The sequence below is a fragment of the Tursiops truncatus genome, chromosome 2 (genome assembly GCF_011762595.2).
Source record: "Tursiops truncatus isolate mTurTru1 chromosome 2, mTurTru1.mat.Y, whole genome shotgun sequence".
Lineage (NCBI taxonomy): Eukaryota > Metazoa > Chordata > Mammalia > Artiodactyla > Delphinidae > Tursiops > Tursiops truncatus.
The window spans coordinates 173032195-173050557 of record NC_047035.1 but is presented as its reverse complement, the minus strand read 5'-3'; the positions used below and the strand labels follow the sequence as shown (position 1 = coordinate 173050557).

Below are 18363 nucleotides of genomic sequence, written 5' to 3'. Positions count from 1 at the left end.
CAGTTTAAAACCATGAATAAGTAGTTACACTGAGTTTTCATATTGTCAGTTGACATGATTACAGAACTACAAGAAAATATTTTCATGAGTTTTAAAAATACTAAAAAAGCTTCAGTACATAATGATTTTATGAGAGGAATTTGCCAAGAAAACTAGATGAGAGAAAAAGAAAGTACCTTTTCATTAGTACAGTCACTGGTATACAAGGTGTGCCCACGTGCATCCAACTCTTCTGACCAACCCCTTGGAGGAGAACCACACTGACTATCTGACTGGCTGTAACAAACGCTGTGGTAGTTTTCTTCTGATGAAAGAAGCTATAAATAGTCAGAAACATAAGGATTTTTCTTCTTTGAACATATATATATATGTGTGTGTGTGTGTGTGTGTGCAGCAGTTGAAAATCTAAGCAATTGACTTTATTTGGCTACACATACTAATATATCTTGAATATATTTAAATATTTAGTTTTCAAAACAAATTGTTTAGTCTTTTTAATGGTATACTGTAAGTGGTAAGGCGAAATTAGTAAGTTATTTTATCGCATTAATGCAAGCCTAGAAAAATTTACTATAATGAAATTGAGAACAATGTTTTCAGACTGAGAGATCAAATGCTACCTTCTATTTAATGCTGCTTTTGAACTGAAATCAGGTTAAGAAATGACAGGGGTGCGTGTGTGTGTGTGCACACATCCATGTGTAAGCAAAGCAGGAAGTGAGGGCACTTCTGCAGACTTGAGATTCTTGAAACTTCTCACCGATTTATTGCAAGTTCCTAGCCAAATGCCCCGCAAAAAGTGCTCAATATATGTTCAACTATTTTCTTAAAGCGTGTGGGATGGAGATGGGGAGAGAAAAGACACTAGTTTTGTAACACTATATTTTATGTTCTAATTTATTGTCAAGTTTTCCTAACTCACTCAACCAAATGCTTCTTAAAACTATTCAAAACTACACTTTGAAAGAAGAAAAAATAATATTGAGAAAATACAAACACAATACAGAAAGATTAAGAAATTCAGTATGTAATATTTACTAGGCTAACTCTAATGTGCAAATGACCCTTCCAGGGTCACGTTCAGGTAAAATATCTTCTACAATTAAATCTACTCAATCAGGCTGGATTTTCCACCATAATTTGGTCTGAAACACTAAGATGTGTAGATTCTCAGTGCTGTAGAAGTAACATACGTAAACATCCTAATGTTAGCAATATGTTCACAAAAACTGACATAGACAACTTAACAGAAGTCTTACGTAGAGTGAACTATATATGTTTTGTAACAGTAACATTTTTAAAAAATGAAAAACCTAACTCAAAAATCAGGATTTATTTTAATTTAATTGAGACCACTTAAAATGTAAGCTCATATAGGAAAGGTACAATAAAATCTTTTAGAAACAGAGTAAAAGAAGGCAATCTGTACAGGAAAATATTATTCAACCATCAAAAAAAAAAAAAGAAGGAGGGCTTCCCTGGTGGCGCAGTGGTTAAGAATCCGCCTGCCAATGCTGGGGACATGGGTTCGATCCCTGGTCCAGGAAGATCCCACATGCCACGGAACAACTGAGCCCATGTGCCACAACTACTAAGCCTGCGCTCTAGAGCCCGCGAGCCACAACTACTGAAGCCCGTGTGCCTAGAACCCATGCTCCGCAACAAGAGAAGCCACCGCAGTGAGAAGCCCGCGCACCACAACGAAGAGTAACCCCCGCTCGCCGCAACTAGAGAAAAGCCTGCGTGCAGCAACAAAGACCCAACGTAGCCAAATAAATAAATATATAAATTTATTTATTTTAAAAAAAGAAGAAGAAGAAGAATCCAGAAAGGTAAGTACAATAAAAAGGCAGCTTTCTCCTTGATGGCATTTGCCAAATCCTGAACTAGAACATTAGCTTTCAAGGCCATGCAGAAGTGCTGGGGAACAGGACTCGGAACAACCTAAGGCAGTGAGTCCCACAAGAAAGAAAGGGGACCCCAAAGAATTATACCTGCAGTTTACGGGGTGAATCAGAAACAAATCTTGGCCCTTTATTCCATGCTAGGAAAACCACAGGACTAATCAGGGGAAACTGGGGGAGAATGCAACAGGCCACTCTTCATGCAATCCAAAATTACTACTACCTAGGTGGCCTGTGAAAACGCAAACTGAAAGTTTAGTTTAAAATGTTCACAGCATACTAGTTTCCCCAGGCACCTGGCAGAAACAAAAGCAAATCCTCTCTGAAGGAACAAACTTTCAACCCTAGCATTAAACTTGCTATATATGAATTTCCAACAACTATAATCTCACATTAAAACACACACACAGGGCTTCCCTGGTGGCGCAGTGGTTGGGAGTCCACCTGCTGATGCAGGGGACACGGGTTCGTGCCCCGGTCCGGCAAGATCCCACATGCCGTGGAGCGGCTGGGCCCGTGAGCCATGGCCGCTGAGCCTGCGCGTCCGGAGCCTGTGCTCCGCAACGGGAGAGGCCACAACAGTGAGGGGCCCGCATACCACAAAAAAAACCCAAAAACACACACACACACACACGATGTAAAACAAACACCATGAGTGAGAGTCAGCAGAAGAACAGCATATTCAGACTCTTAAAGACTATATACTGAAATTAGCAAAAATAAAGTAGAAAATAAGACTTAAGAAAGATATGACAAATAAATGCAATATATGATCCTTCACTGGATCCTTCACTGCAGGAAAAAAACTATAAAGGATATGAGTTGACAAGTGAGAAACACGAACATTACCTTTGTATTAAATAATATACTGATATTAAATTTCTTGGGTATGATAAAGTATTTTTCACACACACAAAAAAAGATTTTGCTGGAAACAGTCCTTATACTTAGAGAATAAAACATTATGTTGTCTGGTCCAAATGATTCAGAGAAAAAAATTACTGCAGAGTTAGAAGGGTAAAAGGAGGGAGAAAGTAACAAGGCAAATGTGGTAAAGTGTTAACAACTTGTAAATCCAGATGAAGGGTACCTGGCAGCTCACTATACTATTCTTTCTACTTTTTTTGTATGTTTCAAACTTCTCAAAGTAATTAAGATAGGGAAGCTCCCCAAACAAATTTAAAATAATACATTTTTTAAATTCAAGGGTTGGTTTAATATCAAACAAACATACATGATGAAGAGAAAAAGAGCAAACAGGAGCTTGGCTTGGAAATGACTGGGAACAAGCAGAGAGAGACACAGCAATAAAATGTTAAAGTATAAGGGAAATCAAGAGACATGATAAACGGAGCGAGCAGACTAACTGTTCGTCTAATCAAAGTCCCAAAACAAGAGGAAAGAGAAAATGGGACAGGAGCTGTATAAAGACAATGCCTACGAGCTTTTCCAGAACTAATCAAAGATGGAACGCCTCAAATTTGGGATTCCCAACAAAGCCCCGGAAGGAAATAAAAAAGATAACTTCACCGAATCACATCATAGTGAAACTACAGACACGAGATCCTCAAAGCCACCCACAGGAAGGGATCTACAAGTTGAATCTTCCACATCAACAATGGAAGCCAGAAAACATGAGAATAAAGTCTTCAACGAACAAGGGAAAAATAAAAAGCCATCAGCTTAGAACTGTGCACCAGGTAAAGATACTCTTCAAAAGTAAGGATGAAAAACAAATTTCCAGGCAAATGAGAACTAAGATTCTATCACTAACAGAGGCTCACTAAGGAAATTTTAAAGTAGGTACTTAGGACAGTATAAAGTTATCCAAGGTAATCTAATTTGCCTAAGAAATGTGAAAAAAGAAAGTGGTACGTATGAGGATAAATTTTGAGCCACCATGTAGAACCAGTAGTAAGGGAGCTAAAAAATAGAAATAAAATAAACAACAATAGCACCGCTGCATGTATAGTTCCTGTATGGTTTCAAAAGGAGCAAGAAGAGCTGATTAATCGCAGACTTTGATAAGTGCGTCAGTTACAACTCCTGAGGAGGCGTTTCTCATCAGCAGCACGGTGGACAGTTAGGGCCAGGTTGTTCCTCGCGGTGGGAGCTGTCTTGTGAACCACAGGATGCTCAACAGCTTCTCCGGCCTCTACCCACGAGGAGCCAGTAGCCCTCGCTGAGTTGTGACAACCCAAAATACCCCCAGACATTGCCTAGGTCCCCCTGGAGACAACACTGCCCCACGTGAGGACCACTGTGCTAGGGCAACCACTGAAATAACAAACTTCTGGGTTAGGACGAGAGGGCGAGCATCTGCTCCCTCTCTAACCCTACTGAAATAAAAGTACCGAAACAAGCCTAAAAAGACCCGAACCGCCGAGAACAGGGAGAACACAAGGAGACACAACAGCCACAAAACTCTGGAGGCTGAGAAGCAGATGAACAAACCCCTAAATTATCCGCAAAGAAAGCAGAATCTAAACTGGTGGGGGGGATGGGTGCCGGGGAGGGAAGATGAAATGCAACAGGTCTGCAGCGCGAAATCTTCAAACGGCCCAGGAAGTGACAGTATTAGGTCCTCCTGGAACCGAGGGTACTGAACTGAGGACTGAAATCACCAGACTCCCCTTCCTCATGCCTGGCCACTAGGTGTGCACCCCTCCCTTATTCCAGCCCAAGTGTAGGGTTTTACTCCCTATCAAGAGGGATTCTGAGTTGGAAGACAACAGGCACGACTGGGACGCAGGTACCAAACAGAAAGAGGGGAGACTAAGGAACTATGTGCAAACTAAACGCCGGGTACCAAGACCCAGGCGGCCCTTACTGCCCAGGCGTTAAGACTTCTGCAGAGACGGGTCAGTCTGAAAGGGAAGACCGAATGGTTCCAACACTGGAGACACCCCACACGCAGCTGACCGAGATCGCCGTAAAGTCAAGTTCAAAATGCCTTGCAACTGTGAGAAGAAATGGTTTCCAACCTAGAATTCTTCACTCAGGCCAACTATCGATTAAATAGGAGGGCAGAATACAGACTTTTTCACACACAAAGTCTCAATGTTACCTCCCATGCACTACCTTTCTCAAGAAGTTACTGGAAGATATGCTCCAGCCACTCTGGAAATACCTACTTTACACAATACCTGCAGAGAGTGAGTGGTGTGAGCTCAGATTCTGAAACACTAATCACTCTCATCTAGTCACTGAAATAGAAAGCTAAGAAGGCTGTTAAAGTTCCCATGTATACTTCAAATTTCTTTAAATTATTCTACAATTTAGCCCTTACCCCAATTCTTCCAAATTATATGATTTTACTTTATTATTGATACACAGGACAACTTATTTTCAAATCTTTCTGGACACACAAATTCAAATCACTTTCCTAACATTTTCCTATTATAGTAACACATGAACAATTTCTGACTATCCTCCCACCTCATTCTTGAATACTAAAAGTACAAGTTACCACCAAAGCAAAGCTATAAATAACCAACTGAAAAACAGGATAAGATGAGGGGTCATTAACTATAAAAAGCTTCCAGATTCTGCTAGATACAGGATGTGTTACCTGATTTCTCTAGCTCCTACCTATAACTGGAGTTCTGTTCTTACTGTACAAGCCAGCTGCTCTCTCTAAGAGCAGGTGTCCTGTGCAGGTGCGGGGACCGCCGTCTACCAAACAGCAGGATTTAACTCCATTCTATCCACACTACCCAAGCTTCTCCTGCACACCTGAACAGTCCCAAGGACTCTCTCCAGGCCTCGGAGATGAGTGTTTCTCAAAACACCGCTGGCCAATTCACCGCACCACCCTCTGAGAGGTGGGAGGGAAGTGAAACCAAGGCAGGTGGGGAGACAGTATGGACACGTGTTAGAGAAAATAACGATATAGAGTGAATTGTCAGACTTAGAGGGTGGTCCTTTGTTCGCAGCAAAGGAATTATACTTATTTCCCCTACATAGAAATAAAAAGTGATCTTGTATCTCTAACAAAAACTGACAAGTACCTTGCTAGCCCCACCAAACCATAAAGAAAAGTGTCAATTAAATAACTTTGTTTTTATTTGTTTGGCTAAATCGTATCACGTATTTTCTCTCCTTTTTCTAAAAGATGTCACTCCTTGGGCAACAACAACGATTGAATTAGTATCTTCTAGCGCATGAGGGAAACTACTGCCACTAGGCAACGTTAACCCAGTTAATTCTGGAACTAGTAAGCATGCTACAAGGCTAGACGCTGTCCACTAGCTAGAGATTAGGAAGCGACAAGCAGTAATAGAATAAAACGTGGAAAAAAGATTTAGTATCTTAGAGATGTCAACGGTTAGAAGCAAACCTATTCACTTGTTTGAGGAACAAAAAGAGAAAAAGCTCGGTAACTCACTGGTTGACCCCCTAACTCCTCATACCTCTTGATCTCCTGGACTCTGGGAATCTCCTTTGCTTATGTTTGTATCTCGAGTCCAACGAGGGGGTTTCCAAGTTCTTTCCTGTGTTCCTCTGTTATAGTAATAACAACGCCCTGAACTATCTTTATGAGTTTCCCATTCTCCATTAATCTGAATTGCTGGGCTTCCAGGGATCGGGGGGAGAGCCGACTGGGATATTTTCAGTTCTTGCAGGTTAGCGTAGACAGGAGAATCTGGCCGCCCTTGATGTGGAGGTGTTGTCGCCTGTGAAAAATGTGAAATATCCGTGTTTAAACTGGCACAACGCGCATAAATTAAACGTGAGATTTATAAACATAAATACCAATTCATTTTAAAACATATATACAGGTGTATATATTCTTTATAAGGAAATAAGAATTTAACAGTTTTAATATTCATAGTTTGAAAAAAAAACAAGCTTTAAAGAGAATCCAAAGTGTGCCTGGGCTTCCCTGGTGGGGCAGTGGTTGAGAATCTGCCTGTCAATGCAGGGGACACGGGTTCAAGCCCTAGTCCAGGAAGAGCTCACATGCCGCAGAGCAACTAAGCCTGTGCGCCACAACTACTGAGCCTGTGCCCTAGAGCCCGCGAGCCACAACTACTGAGCCTGCGAGCCACAGCTACTGAACCCGCAAGCCACAACTATTGAGCCCGTGAGCCACAACTACTGAGCCTGCACTCTAGAGCCCGCGAGACACAACTACTGAGCCTGCATGCCACAACTACTGAAGACCGTGCACCTAGAGCCTGTACTCTGCAACAAGAGAAGCTACCACAATGAGAAGCCCGTGCACCGCAACGAAGAGTAGCCCCCGCTCGCCGCAACTAGATAAAGCCTGTGCACAGCAAAGAAGACCCAACTCAGCCAAAAATAAATAAATTTTTTTTTTTTTTTAAGCGTGCTTAATTACTTCCCCTCACCCTGAAAGAATACTCGACTAGAAGTCAGGAGCTATGGGTTCCAGTTCAAGATCTGGCCTAACAAGCTGTAAGACAACAAAAAAGATCACTTCATATCTCTGAAACTGAACTTTTTAATCTCTGTAAGTGAAGAAACTGGATTAAACCACCTAGTCCCCATTGGCTCTAAAATTCTATGATTTTAGGCAATTTTCAAAATATAAAAAGTCTTACATATAGGTAACTCAGCATTTATTCAGAAAACTACCAAAAGAAAGATTTCATATCCTAAGCTCTAATATTAAATCAAGAATATAAGTAAAAGACAAAGGAGATACAATACTTCAGGTAAGAATTTACTACATACTACTTCTCAGCTATAATTTCTCAGCAGCCATAAACAAGTCTTTCCTCTCTTCCTAGTCTACTTATTTGTGAATTTCCTAAGACTGGAAAGACAATTAGTAGTAACTCTGATTTACACGCTTATTCAGTCTCAACCTTCAGTTTTACTTTTTATTTTTCAATGTCTCACTAGATGTCAGTCAAGAGCAGAATGCTCTTCATACACTTTGCATAAGGACATTGTAAACTGTATTAAGTTAGAATTATAATTGCTGAAAGAAAAAGTGCACATCTGAGAACGCCTTTTTAATACTGTGTGTTTGTATTTGTGTATACATCTTTCCTTTTACAAGAGGGTTTCTCAACCTCAGCACCACTAACATTTGGGAAGAGATCATTCTTTTTGTGGGAGGCTATCCTGGGCATTGTAGAATGTTCACTAGCATCTCCAGCTGCCACCCACCAGATGACAGTGGCTTCCCCTCACTGTGACAATTAGAGTCTCCAGACACTGCCAAATGTCTCATGGGGACAAACTGCCCCTGGTTGAGAACCTTTGCCATATTAGTCCTAGAATTATTCAGATGTTCAATTACTTCTATAAGATACCCATAGTTTTATGAACACTGAATTAAAACACTGAATTAAAAAAGGGAAATGTGGGCCATCATCAAAAAATCTACAAACAATAACTGCTGGAGAGGGTGTGGAGAAAAAGGAGCCCTCCTGCACTGTGGGTGGGAATGGAAACTGGTGCAGCCACTATGGAGAACAGTGTGGAGGTTCCTTAAAAAACTACAAATAGAACTACCATATGATCCAGCAATCCCACTCCTGCGCATATACCCAGACAAAACTATAATTCAAAAAGATACATGCACCTCTATGTTCATAGCAGCACTATTCACAATAGCCAGGACATGGAAACAACCTAAATTCAGCAGAGGAATGGATAAAGAAGATGTGGTACATATACACAATGGAATATCACTCGGCCATGAAAAAGAATGAAGTAATGCCACCTGCAGTGACATGGATGGACCTAGAGATTGCCATACTGAGTGAAGTAAGTCAGAGAAAGACAAATATCGTATGATATTGCTTATAGGTGGAATCTAAAAAAATGGTACAAACAAACTTATTTACAAAACAGAAATGGAGTCAAAGATGCAGAAAGCAAACTTTTGGTTACCAAGGGGGAAGGGGGACGGAGGGATAAATTGAGAGACTGGGATTGACATATACACACTACTAGATATAAAATAGATAACTAATAAGAACCTACTGCATAGCATAGGGAACTCTACTTAATACTCTGTAATGACCTATATGGGAAAAGAATCTAAAATTAAAGAGTGGATATATGTATACATATAACTGATTCACTTTGCTGTACAGCAGAAACTAACACAACGCTGTAAATTAACTATATGCTAATAAAAATTTTATAAAAGGGAAATGTGGATGGATACACTGAATCAGTTTTATTGAAATTAAAGTACTTTAACTGCTAAAATATTATTTGCCTATAAATTAATTATAATGAATCTAAATTACAGAATAAGCTTTACAAAAGAAAACAGTAGGGACTTCCCTGGTGGCGCAGTGGTTAAGAATCTGCCTGCCAATGCAGGGGACACAGGTTCGAGCCCTGGTCCGGGAAGATCCCACATGCTGCGGAGCAACTAAGCCCGTGCACCACAACTACTGAGCCTGCGCTCTAGAGCCTGCGAGCCACAACTACTGAGCCCACGAGCCACAACTACTGAAGCCCGTAGGCCTAAAGCCCGTGCTCCGCAACAAGAGAAGCCACCACAATGAGAAGCCCGTGCACCGCAAAGAAGAGTAGCCCCCGCTCGCCGCAACTAGAGAAAGCCTGCGTGCAGCAACGAAGACCCAACACAGCCAAAAATAGAAAAATAAAAATGAAAGAAAATAGTAAAACTAACCCGAGACCTGAATACATTTATAAAATGGTTACCTTTGGTCTTTTTAAACATGGTAATTATGTAAATATTGTACTCAGTGATACAAATTAGACCGTTTTCCTATAAATGTTAGCTTTGAATTTAGACTATCACCAAACAGCATTTTTCTATGAAGAAAATCTATCCATGAAGACAGATTTCCATGTGTTTCTCTTCCAGACTAATTCCATAGACAATTAGACAATTCTAATTGTCTAATTCCATAGACTTAGACAATTCTAAGTCTCTTCCATGACTTAGCTGGATAACAGTGCTTCTCTGACTAAAACCAACCTTGTTAGTATAACAAGTAATTCTATATAGTAAATCATTTCCCAGGACCTTATCTAGAAAATTCAACAAGTGTTAAAGTTCTTTGCTCCTGATACTTCACTAGACTTGGGGAAATAAAGACACCAAGAAACAGCAATTTTCTAAACAATGTTAGAGACACACTGTACTACGGTTTTAAGAAATAACTAATTCCTGTTGTTTAAACAATTCAAATTTAAACAGTTTTCCCAATTAAAAAAAACTGAAATGCCTTAACAAAGTTTATAAGGCTAGCATAATTCTGAAACAAAAGCAGAGAATTAAATGAAAGAAAAGTACAAACCAATGTCACTTATAAATATAAATGAAAATATACTAAATAAAACATTAGCAATGCATTAAATAAATCAGGAAAAAGTGGAAATATTAAGGGAGTCTGTCTTCTGGAAATCTCTTACTGTAATTCTTTACATTAACAGATTAACTTGATCATCTCCACAGACACCAACAAAGCTACTGATAAAATTCAACATGGATTCAGGATAAATCTCTTAGCAAGTGAGGAACAGGTGATGCCTCCTTAATTTGATTTTTTAAATTATTATTCAAAATAAACATCATACTCAGCAAGACACTGATAGAAGCATTTTCATTAAAGTCAAGAATAATTCCAGGGGGAGTTCCCTGGCAGTCCAGTGGTTAGGACTTGGCGCTTTCACTGCCAGGGCCTGGGTTCAATCCCTGGTCAGGGAAGTAAGATCCCGCGAGCCACACAGCCCAGCCGAAAAAAGAAAAATCCCAGCATGCCAAGTATCACGGCTTTTATTCAACAAATGTGCAATACTAAGATATGAAATGTACTGAGACACGAAAAATGAGTTAACGCATAAATACCCAGTAGGAGAACAACCCTGATATCTGTCACTGACATAATGAATATTTGAAAATCTAAGTCCATGAAAACTACTTAGAAGTTTAATAAGTTGGCCAGATAAAAAGATCATTTAATCAGTTTCTGATACATGAGCAATGACAAGTTAGAAACTGTAACAGAATTTTAAAAATCTCATTCATACTAAGAACTGTTAAAACACAGTTAATAAGTTTAACAAAAAGCTTTAAAAAAATAAGCTTAAAAAAAATGAGGAATACTTCTAGATAAACTGTTGTTGTTCCTTAATTTTGTAACTGTGTTCCTTCTCATAAAATTAATCTGTACATTCTACAAATTCAATGCAATGTTTGGCACACAGTATAGTTAGTTCACAGCCTTGCATACAGTAGCACTGAAGGAAATTTGTTGAATGAACAAACAAGTGAACGAAAGAATGCAAACATATATACCCAAGTAAAAGCAAAACTGAAGGACTTGGAAACGGTTACATGTGATAAAGAGAGGAAACTAGGAAATCATTCACATTTCTAGTTTGGGAACAAGGATGGACAACTGTGTCACCATTTAAGACAGGACTGAAAGTGGACTAAGCATCAAACCCTCAGCAGTGCTAAGGTTACGAATATGATTAAAAAATGAGTCTTCGTCTTCTAGGACCTCATAATGTAGTAAAAGAACGTGAAACAAAGGTCATTTAAATGCATAACAGACCTCATGCTAGAGCTACACATGGGACAGTGTAGGAGCAAAATCGAAGAGACTTGGAACCATGGGAATAAGCCTCAGAAATGAATACATCAGAATTAGCCAGGTCAAAGCAGGGGACACAGGAGGCAGAAGAACAAACGTCTGAAAAGCACGGTGCATTCAGGGAAGGATGCCGACTCAGAGGGCAGGTGAGAGGAGAGGCACGAGAAAGATGTAAAGAGAAGCAAATGCCAGAACAAGGAGAGTTTGTGTGTCATGTTCAAAAGCAGACGTTACCCAGCAGCATTTAGGGAATAACTGGAGAAGTTAAGCCAGGAAGTATATTCTGAGTCAAAATTTTGAAATACTGCAGATTTTAGATGAACACAATTAGAGGCAGCGATCAGTTAGGAGGTCGGTACAGACAGAAGATGAGAGAGGCAACAGGCCAAGAAGAGTAGGAATAGAGAAGCAGGGCCAGATGCAGGAAACAATTAGAAGTTACATTAACATGCAGATTGTATGTCTGTTTATGTGAAGCATGTTTTTTGGTGTGTGTGTCTTTAACCACGGGTTAAATAATGTCAAGATGAAGAACAGGATAAAGAGAGGAACACAGAGGAGTTCCATTTAGATTGTAGGAGGTTGGAACTCCTTTTCAAGTCCAGGTGGAAACGCTCAGACTGTCAGGTACCCAGATTGGGAGCTCAGTACAGAATCAGTGCTAAAAACATAAAAGTCATCAGCATCTGGCGGGGCCGGACCCTAAGGGAGCGCACAGGGGGCGGGTGGGGGACAGGCCCCTGGGGAGCACCACGCAGCTGCCTTACGAGGTAAGGTGAGGACACAGGCATGAAGTTAGCCTGAGGTCTGGCACGATGACCTCTGGTGGTGTTATTACAACTACTGATGCAATTAATATAATTAAGGTACTAAGCAAAGTAAGAGGATCCAGTAAAGGAAACAGAAAGTCAGAAGTAGACAGCCTGACAGGAAAAGATGGTATTTAAAAGTCAAGGATGGGCTTTCCTGGTGGCGCGGTGGTTGAGAGTCCGCCTGCCGATGCAGGGGACACGGGTTTGTGCCCCGGTCCGGGAGGATCCCACATGCTGCGGAGCGGCTGGGCCCGTGAGCCATGGCCGCTGAGCCTGCGCTCCGCAATGGGAGAGGCCACAGCAGTGAGAGGCCCACGTACCGCCAAAAAAAAAAAATTATGAGGTTAATGAGAAAAGCAAAATATAAAAGTGCATCTAACTTCCAACTTAAAATTTTAAAGTATGAAGAAGAACAAGCTAAAACATTATGAGTACCTGGCAAGGTTTTCACTCAGATCTAATGGAGAGATCAAAAGTTTCATAGACAAGCAAAAGCTGAGAGTTCAGCACCACCAAACCAGCTTTACAAGAAATGTGAAAGGGACTTCTCTAAGCGAAAATGGCCACAACTAGAAACACGAAGATTATGAAAGGTAAAGGCAAATCCACAGTAAAGGTAGTAAATCAACCATATATAAAGCTAGTAGCAAAGTTAAAAGACAAAAGCAGTAAAATCATCTTATCCACAGTAAGTGAGTGATACAAAACACGAAAAGGTGTAAAATACGACGTCAAAAACAGTCAACCTGGGAGGGAGGGGAGTAAAAATGCAGGGTTGTAAAATGCGTTGGAACTTAAGAGATCAGCAACGTAAAATAATCATAGATAGATAGGTGTAAACCCTGTGGTAACCACAAACCGAAAATCTATAATAGATACACACAAAAAAGAGAAAGAAATCCAAACACAGCAATAAAGACAGTCATGCAGTCACACAAGGGAAGAGAAGATAGAAATAGTGAGTCACTATGTGGTGTAACAGGACCTATTATTGTGTTGTAGGTCAATTATACTTCAAAAACAAACAAACTCATTGAAAAAGAGATCAGATTTGTGGTTGCCATGGGGGAAACTGGATGAAGGTGATCAAAAGGTATATAAGATAAAGAAGTACTAGGAGTGCAACGTACAGCATGTTAAATATAATTAACGCTGCTGTCTGTTACATATGAAAGTTGTTAAGAAAGTCAATCCTAAGAGTTCTCATCCCAAAAAGAACTTTTTCTCTATTTTTATATTTTGTATCTATATGAGAAGACGGATGCTCACTAACCTTACTGAGATCATCTCCTCATGACGTACGTAAACCAAATCATCATAATGTACCCCTTAAACTCACACAGTGCTGTATGCCAATTATATCTCATTAAAACTGGAAGAAAAAATTTTAAATTAAAATTAAAAAATTTTTAAATCAATTTTCTCGAGAATTCCCTGGTGGTCCAGGGGTTAGGACTTGGCGTTTTCACTACTGAGAGCTCAGGTTCAATCCCTGGTCGGGGAAATAAGATCCCCAAAGCCACTAGGCATGGCCCAAAAAAAAAAAAAATCAGTTTTCTCTGCATAATGTAATTATATTTTTTTCTATGTGCTTTATTACCTAATTTCATCACAATGAGAATTACTACCCATAGAGTTTGATTAGGACAAGAATCTGGGGCATCTGTCTAGTCTACTGGACTCATAAAGTGACAGCAATAGTATTAACACTATACAAACTAGTGTTTCTTAAGGGATGGTCAATGGATCATCTATAACAGACTCATCTAGGGGTGCTGATTAAAAGTCTTGTTACTGGGGGTGGAGAGTAATGGGGGTGGGGGTCAAGAATCTGTATTTCTAAGTACCCTATGTGATTTTCATGTATACTATTATTCAGAAGATACTCAATCTTTCTGAGTGAACTTAGGGCAAACCGGGCCCCTGGTCCAATACACTTGTATCACAAAAAACATAAAAAACTTAAAGACAATTCTTAAGTCCATACCACCAGCTTCTTACTCTGCAGATAATTCAAAGGAAGAAGTCTTAAAAGAATAAGCAACAAGAAGTACTTCCAATATATGAATCAAATAAAAATTAGTTCTCAAATATTTATAAGACTTAAGTATTACACACTTAAACTGAACAAGCAGCCTTGTTCATGAACTGTCACGAACAAAAATGAGTGGATTTTTCATACCAAAAAAAAAATCTTTAAAAGGAGAACACAGAAACAAAGTTAATTTTATGGGTCATATCTGTCATTAATTAACAACTGAACTGGGACCAGTACCTCTGCACATGACCCAATTTAATATTTAAAAAAAGACCTGGCCTGTTCCACTTCTGTCTATATGCAGACGAAAATAGTCTTCCCACTGTCCACAGAAAGGAAAAACTGGGGAGCCATATACAAAGAAGGTAACTTTAAACTTCGATTGTACCGGAATTCTTACTTTCATACCAAAAATACTGAGATTTGGCCCTCTTTACTTTTGACATTTAGTCACTGTTTCTAAAATAAACTTCAGAGAACAGGAGAATACATATTAGCTACACTTCTTGTTTCTTAATTAGCATATGCTAATCTGTACTAATACTTAAGTATTATATCTACCTTACGATAAATGACAAATTATATCTGTATTACTGAATAATCAGTCATTTATATTACGGAATAATCAGTCCCCGCAGCCTATAATCATACCGTTAGATTTAGATTTATGGGGAAAAAAACATATACCAAAGTATCAAACTCCAAAACGGAATTCTAATTACTTTTTAAATTCTATTTTAATTCATGTGGAAAAATGACATTTATGTGCCTTTGGTAATTTACCTGCTTAAACTCTGCTTTACCATAATTGCTAATTATAATAACATCGGGTCAGTTAACAGAAGGAGGACAAAAAGAAAAAATATGGTCAACAAGCCAATATTTAGTTAAAATAGGACTGAAATTTGTTTCAGTTTCACAACTGAAAATTGCACACCAACTTTATTTATTTATTAAATTTATTTATTTTAGGCTGCATTGGGTCTTCGTTGCTGCATGCAGGCTTCCCTCTAGTTGTGGCGAGTGGGGGCTACTCTTCATTGTGGTGTGTGGGCTTCTCATTGCGGTGGCTTCTCTTGTTGCAGAGCACGGGCTCTAGGCGCGCGGGGCTCAGTAGTTGTGGCACACAGACTCAGTACTTGTGGCTCGTGGGCTTTAGAGCGCAGGCTCAGTAGTTGTGGCGCACGGCCTTAGTTGCTCCGCGGCATGTGGGATCTTCCCGGGCCAGGGCTCAAACCCGTGTCCCCTGCATTGGCAGGCGGATTCTTAACCACTGCGCCACCAGGGAAGCCCTGGACATCAACTTTAAACTGGAAAATGCAACTTTCCAAAAGACAATATTCTCACTTAAAGTCAAATTTTAGGGGGAGGAGGGAAATATATTACCCTCTGTTTAATAATTTTTAAATACAAACACTTGCAAGTTGAAGTGTTCATATCTTAAAGCATGGCTGCACTGAGATTTCAAGCTCTGTACAGTATTCTGATATCTTCTGCAACTCACTTATTTAACTATCGTTTAAGAACTAATTATGAGCCAGGTGGGAGATGAACATAAGACAGTCTCTGTCCTTCAGGGCCAGCAGCCTAGAAAAGAGGAAGAGACAGGCAGAACACGACTCCAGGGACAGGAGCTGAGAGTTACACAGAGAAGCAGCAATAAACAGAGAGAAGAGGGTGAGATGGGGTGCTCGGGAAAAGGCTCCCGGCAGGTTTAACTGCATCTTTAAGGAAAGCAGGAGGAAGCCAGGGACGCCAGGAAGCGGTGAGGACCCTCCAAGAACACTCACGGTCTTAGTGTTTAAGCTGACATAACACAAGGAAATGAAGCAGAGTCTTTCAATAATGAAACATAACTGGTAGCTAAGTGAATCCAGTGCTGTGAAAAGCTTTCACAGATATTATTTTCATGGTAAATAAATTCTTTTTCTTACTGGTTTTCTGGTTATTGCAACCCAGGCTGCCCAACTCCTCCGGGGCTTGCTGTCTCACATTCAGCTACTAAAGGTTCCCATTCCACCTGGCTTCTGTCCTCCCCCTGCTCCGCGGACCGTGGCCAACGACCTGAAGGAGCCCTTCACGTCATCACAGGTCCATCACTTACGCCTCCTCCCCAACAGACATAAACAAGGCAGGTCCCAGGCGGGAAGGCGCGGAGACCTGACGGATGCTCGTTTCTGGGAACCACACAAACACACTGGAGTCATTCCTGTGCCACCAAACCTGCCATAACCGCTGCCAACAGGGCAACCGGGCCACGCCATCAACAGAAATCGCTGTGGTTCAGGACTCTGGACCTCCAGGGTGGGTAGATAGCAGCTGACAGACACCAAGTGAAGAGCCCAGGGGCCTGGAGCCCAACACATACAGAGTCGTGAGGGGGGGTGTGTACAGTTGGGAGGTTTATCGTAAGTAAAAGATCTGCCAGAAAGGGACAAGTGACAAACTTCCCCTTGGAGATCAAGCCCACAGCTCTCCAGTGTCAGCTTCTGTTGTCCTCACGTGGGTCCTTCCTGGGCCCAACTACCCTGTAGCTTGTCGTGGACCTTACAACACCGCAGTGTCATCCCACATGGGCTGCCGGCCTTTCCCTCTGGAGCCTGATCGCCTTTCACGCAGAAACGTCTGCCTGGTTTCTCGCTTCGTCTTTGGCGCCAAGCACAGCACTCGCGCACGGTAAACACTCAGGATGTTCTTAAGGGAAAATTACCTTTATAGAACTAAAGAAGCTATCAGGAAATCCATGCACTAAAGTTAATTTCCTACTCCTGTGTTTACAGTCTCCCTGGGAAATCTTAACTGACTCCACTGCTTCAAAAACATCAAACTCTCTCTCAAACACCCACCTCCCTCCCCTGCACAGCAGATGTGTTGTGAAAGACCTCCTGGCGTGGACCCTCCAGACGCTCAGACTCATCACCTCCTCGGCCTCAACCTCTGTCCGTAACACACTATCCTAGTATCCTCACCAGTTCAAACAACGGCATCACGAGCTCCTCAGGGGGAGATCTCAAAGTCACCCTGTGTCTCTTCTCTTCACCCCAATGAGCTTCTACTAACTCTTCCCCCTACTCTGTCTTGAATTCCTTCCTCTCCTATCCCAAGACAACCACCTTAATCGAGGTGGTGAATAAGTGAGGACAAGTCCCACTTCTTCACCTTGTCGAACTGACCCTCCAGTCCCAAGAGTTATTCTCCAAAAACAAATCTGATCTCGTTACTCACCCACTTCAAAAACATCAATGAATATTTCACTGACTGTAGAAGTTCAAATATCACAGCAGAGAATTGAAGGCTCCTAAAATCTTCAGTCCCAAACAATCTTTTCTGCCTTTTATTGCGACTGTTTTTACATTCTTTGTCCAAAACCCCCATGTTACTCACAATTCTATTAATGTCATGCTATTTTCCCTTTTTACACATTCAAATCCTTATCCCTCTATCTACAACACACTGTTCCCAACCACCAACCCGTGAGCCACATATAAACCGTAACGAGTTGGTTCAAAGATCACTTTCTCTTTGAGATGCCCCTCTATTCTTCAAGGGCAGAAGTCGTAGACTTCCTGTGCCTCTAGAGCAGCGCTAACACGAGTATCACACGAGCCAGGTGATCTAAAATTTGCCAGTGACCACATTAAAAAGGTAAAAATAAAGAGGTGAAATGAATTCTAATAGTATATTCATTCATTCAACCTAATATTCAAAATGTTAGCATTTAACTGTATAATGAATATCAAAATTATTGAGGTATTTTATTTTCTCTGGACTAAGTCCTCAGAATCCAGCATGTATTTCATAGCATATCTCAATTCAGATCCTAAACTTCCATCAAAAATACTTGATCTGTATACAGAGTTCATAAAATTTACAGTTGAAAAACAGATTCACAGACTCAAATGATTCCAAACAGTCTTAAAAGTTTTCCCATAAATGAATCAAGTATGAGTTTTAAAATTTTAACTTGGAGTAACTGAAATAAAATAAAATAAAATAAATTCAGTTCCTCAGACTCACTAGCCACATTCGAAGTGTGCGATTACCAC

General features: G+C 40.5%; 1 protein-coding gene across 12 annotated transcripts in view; it reads right to left on the bottom strand.

Annotated features, from left to right (window-relative positions):
- The window catches only part of ARHGAP12 (Rho GTPase activating protein 12), a 109771-nt gene that overhangs the window by 43105 nt on the left and 48303 nt on the right, over positions 1 to 18363 (bottom strand). For 7 of the 12 annotated variants that reach the window (XM_033852513.2, XM_073801729.1, XM_033852505.2 and 4 more), the window contains 2 exons: positions 6317 to 6580; positions 177 to 317 (listed from right to left, as the gene is read on the bottom strand). The exons of 1 other annotated variant lie outside the window; for it this stretch is intronic. In XM_033852513.2, coding sequence (XP_033708404.1) covers positions 177 to 317; positions 6317 to 6580 — 405 coding nt within the window. The remainder of the gene's footprint in view (positions 1 to 176; positions 318 to 6316; positions 6581 to 18363) is intronic. 4 more of the 12 variants (XM_033852509.2, XM_033852510.2, XM_033852511.2 and 1 more) reach the window with 1 other exon arrangement.